This window comes from Myotis brandtii, unplaced genomic scaffold, assembly GCF_000412655.1.
Source record: "Myotis brandtii unplaced genomic scaffold, ASM41265v1 scaffold902, whole genome shotgun sequence".
Lineage (NCBI taxonomy): Eukaryota > Metazoa > Chordata > Mammalia > Chiroptera > Vespertilionidae > Myotis > Myotis brandtii.
The window spans coordinates 910,712-915,278 of NW_005371709.1; the positions used below are offsets into that span (position 1 = coordinate 910,712).

At 44.5% G+C, this 4,567-nt stretch overlaps 1 protein-coding gene across 1 annotated transcript in view; it reads right to left on the minus strand.

The window, feature by feature from the left end:
- Positions 1-4,567, minus strand: part of ABCC2 (ATP-binding cassette, sub-family C (CFTR/MRP), member 2) — a 71,292-nt gene that overhangs the window by 8,904 nt on the left and 57,821 nt on the right. The window contains exons 26-27 of the mRNA XM_005885454.2: positions 3,064-3,263; positions 1,219-1,345 (exon numbers count right to left, since the gene is read on the minus strand). Coding sequence (XP_005885516.1) covers positions 1,219-1,345; positions 3,064-3,263 — 327 coding nt within the window. The remainder of the gene's footprint in view (positions 1-1,218; positions 1,346-3,063; positions 3,264-4,567) is intronic.

The following is a 4,567-nucleotide window of genomic DNA, read 5'->3' on the forward strand; positions in this document are numbered from 1 at the left end:
AAAGAAAAGACACAAGGTAGGAAAAGGCCTTCCAAAAAGCTGCTGCTTCTCTCTGCTCTCAATTAACAACAGCTCCATTGAGAACCCATCCCTCAAGGTGGGACATCCACATGGATCCTCATCCTCCTTTACCAGAGTAAACTCCAGGTGCCTTCCTGCCATTACAAAGATGCATCTAACCACCAGTAAGAGGGTTGTCATGATCCAGGCCAGTCTAGAGGCTGGGGAATCTGTAGATTACTCATATGCAGGCTTCATTCAGGCAAAGACTCAAACCAGGGTGTTTCTATTGAGTGAATGGTGGTTAGAGAGGAGAGCACGGGGTCATGGGAACTGAGAGTAACCACTTTGTGTAGGCTGAACCACATGAAACTTTTGATATTGAATGCTTATGCTTTGGTTCAGTACAAAAATTCTCTAATTCCTTGCCCCATCTCTCCTGGGTTATTAAGCCTAGAAATGGGTGGAGGAAGAAGCAGTGGCACAAACCGAGTGGCATTCTGGTGAACAACAGGGTCCTTTTGGGTGCCCGCTGTGACCACCTTGGGCCTCATTAACTTCTACTGAAGACAGAACCATGTAGAGTGTGCTGCTGGCTATGCAAACCTCCAGTATATTAGTTCAAAGAGATACCATGAAAGATGGCCCAATGACTCATTAAATGAGTATCACTTATTGAATATTTACTGTAGTGCCAACCACTGTCTTAGGTGCTAGGAAATAATATCTTAACATTTATCCCCTAGCCACACTGGGGATGCAATAGATAGTTTTATTGGGCTCTCTGTTCTTTATTAGAATTACCTTCAATTATTCTGTGATCTAAGAAAAACAATCATAGAAGTTATTTGTTCAAAAGACTTTCTGGTTACTGCTATATTATGGAAAAGAAACTAAGTTACTCTCTCTTTTGACTAGAATCAAGCAAAGAGGCAAAGAGACAAGGAACTATTCGGTTGAATCATATGAAATTGCTTTCTTAACTCCCAAGGGCAACAACATTTATGTCCAGATGACACTGAAACCTATTTAGAAAGCGTGAAGAGCATGTTCATGGGTGACACAGTTAGTAAGAGACGGAGCCAGGGTTTGAACCTCAGTCTCCCCTAGTACCTCTGGATCTAGAAAAGAATCAGAGCATGGGGCACACGCCATACTCTAGACACAACTTAAGAATAAGTGCACTAATTTAACCAAACTCCCAACCTTCAGACTCACATTGAGTGCATTGGACAGAACAAAGCCCACAACTTCCCCGCTTAGGTTAATTTTGAAAATAACTATCATCAAGGATGAAAAGAAGACAATCAGGTTCCCAACCAGCTCCAGACGAACTGCAAGCCACCTGTGGGACAACAGAACCAGAGAGAGGTGTTACCGAGAGGTATCCACTTTCTTACCTTACCTAGCCGCATAGATGTTTCTAGAACATTCTCAGGGGGCTCAGGTTGGTAGAATGGTGTTCTTAGCAGGTGCTTTGACTTGACTATGCCAGGTGTTCCTAAAGTCTTTCAAGTTGGATTTTAGAAAATAAATTGCATTTTAAAGATACTAGAGGAGTTTCCTAAACTAAGGGAATCCTATGGTTCAATGTCTCCCAAACTTGCCAAATCCTAAGAATCATCTGGGGCAATTGTTAAAAATATACAAAACCATGCAAAAAAAAATGTTTGGACTCTTCCCCAAGAGATTCTGACTCAAGGGGCATAGAATGGGGGTCGGGAACCTGCATTTTTAACAAATGTTTCAAGTGATTTCTTCTGATTAGGAAATCAATGCCAAGGAAAATAATGCCAGAGATAATCCACACGTAGCCTCACAGCAGGGCTCAGTGTATCCTGTCTGATTTCATGATTTGAAAAGGTAGAGAAGAAGATGGGGGTGGGGTGGGGAGAGGTTAGGTGCGACTTGATCATAGAGTGATCAACTGCAGAGAACCGAATAGGACAGAGATAGACATAATTTATAAAAATTGACTTTTCTGCCCAGCTGGCATGGCTCAGTAGTTGAGCATTGACCTGTGAACCAGGAGGTCACATTTTGATTCCCGGTCAGGGTGCATGCCTGGGTTTCGGGCCTGATCCCCAGTGGGGGCATGCAGGAGGCAGCTGATCAACAATCCTCTCTTATCATTAATGTTTCTCTCTCTCTCTCTCTCTCTCTCCCTCTCCCTTCCTCTCTGAAATCAATAAAAATATATTTTCTAAAAAATTGACTTTTCCAAATAAAACGTATTTAAAGAAATTTGAACCAGTAAATCTAGCATTGTACAAATAAATATGATGCATATTTACAATGAGCATCCAATAGGATTGATCTATATGCCTGTTTCCTTCTTGAAACGTACCTAAGAAATCAAATATCTTTACAATCAAATTCCTGACCTCTCCATGTTCCAGCTAATACTGAGATCATGAGCCTGCCCTTCATACCTCAAGACAACGTGGAAGGTACTCGAGAATTTTCACTTCCTCTACAAAACCTTCTTGCTTCAAGGACCTACCACTTTTTGCCAGGGTCCAGTGACGCCGGAGAAGTGAAGAATGCTCACCTTTCTCGGGAATTCACCCCACAGGATGTGAACTTTTCATTGGCTTTCCCTGAAAATTCCCAGCTCTCCTCTCTCCAGCTTCTTCTTTTCTCACCACCCTACAAAGAGTTGCCCTGCCTGTGGAGAATCTCACATTCACTCCCAGGGAAGCAAACACAGAACGCCCAGGTCACCCAGCACTTGGGTAGCACCTGGGTCACACAGTGCTCGCAGAGGTCATTTGACTCGCACCAACGCCTGTGATATAGGCTGTGTTCGAGCCATTGTGGGAAAAAAAATGAGGCTTCCCTTAGAGAGGTGGAGGCAATTACCTAGCTTGGTAAATGGCAGAGCGGGCACAGGGACCCAGCCTCTGACTCCAAAGCTCATGCTTTCTTCTCTCTACTTACATAACAGGCGTGCTTGGCTAGAGTGACTTTCATATCATTGACCACATCTGTTCCCCTGCAGCTAATGTCCAACGTGCAGAACCCCAAAGCACACATTTGGGTAAATACCCAGGGAAGCCTCACCTGTTGGAGATAATCCAGGAATAGACACATTTCTGGTTAGTGTCAATCAACTCCTCACTGTGTTTTAGAAATCGGTGCTGGTGCTGAAACGCACGGATGACAGGCAAACCCGACACAGTCTCACTGAAGAAAGAGTAGAGTGGGGACCTGGTGACAGAGTCCAAACGTCTCAGCTGGCGGGAAGTGGCCACATAAAATATCTGGACCCCGAAAGTAATGAGTGAGTTAGTCACACAATCATGTCACATATGCCGCACCGCTTCCCTTGTGACCATGACCCAATATTCATCACCCTTTTTAAAAATGTATCTTTACTGTTGAAAGTATTACAGAGGTCCCCAATTTTCCCCCCACTGACTCCCTCCACCCCGCACCCACCCCTTCCCCAGGCCTTCACTACACTATTGTTTGTCCCTGAGTTATGCATTCTATATAATAAAGAGCTAATATGCAAATGGTCATCACATCCTCACACCGTCATGCCTTAACGGCTCAGACACTCAACACTGGGGAGAGAGGAATGGGGACCAGCCAGGCCCTGGTCCTGGGTGCCTGAAGCTGGCCAGAGGAGAGAATCCTGGGTCCTGGGTGCGGGGTGAGGCAGAGGCAATTAGGGGCGATCAGGCCAGTAGGGGAGCAGTTAGGGGTGATCAGGCAGACAGGCAGAGGTGGTTAGGGGTGATCAGACAAGCAGGCAGAGGGGTTAGGGGCGATCAGGCAGGCAGGCAAGTGAGCAGTTAGGAGCCAGCAGTCCCGGATTGTGAGAGGGAGTCAGACATCCCCTGAGGGGTCCCGGATTGGAGAGGGTGAAGGCTGGGCTGAGGGGATTCCCCCGCCCCAGTGCACGAATTTCATCACCAGGCCTCTAGTATATACATATAAGTTCTTTTTTTAAATTTTTTAAATAAATCTTTATTGTTCAGATTATTACAATTGTTCCTCTTTTTTCCCCCATAGCTCCCCTCCACCCAGTTCCCACCCCACCCTCTTCCCTTACCCCCACTGTCCTCATCCATAGGTGTATGATTTTTGTCCAGTCTCTTCCCACACCCCCCACACCCCCCCCGAGAATTGTCAGTCTACTCCCTTTCTATGCCCCTGATTCTATTATATTCACCAGTTTACTCTGTTCATCATATTTTTTATTCATTTGATTTTTAGATTCACTTGTTGATAGATGTGTATTTGTTGTTCATAATTTTAGCTTTACCTTTTTCTTCTTCCTTTTCTTAAAGAATACCTTTCAGCATTTCATATAATACTGGTTTGATGGTGATGAACTCCTTTAGTTTTTTCTTATCAGTGAAGCTCTTTGTCTGACCTTCAATTCTGAATGATAGCTTTGCTGGATAAAGTAATCTTGGTTGTAGGTTCTTGCTATTCATCACTTTGAATATTTCTTGCCACTCCCTTCTGGCCTGCATAGTTTCTGTTGAGAAATCAGCTGACAGTCGTATGGGTACTCCCTTGTAGGTAACTGACTTTCTTTCTCTTGCTGCTTTTA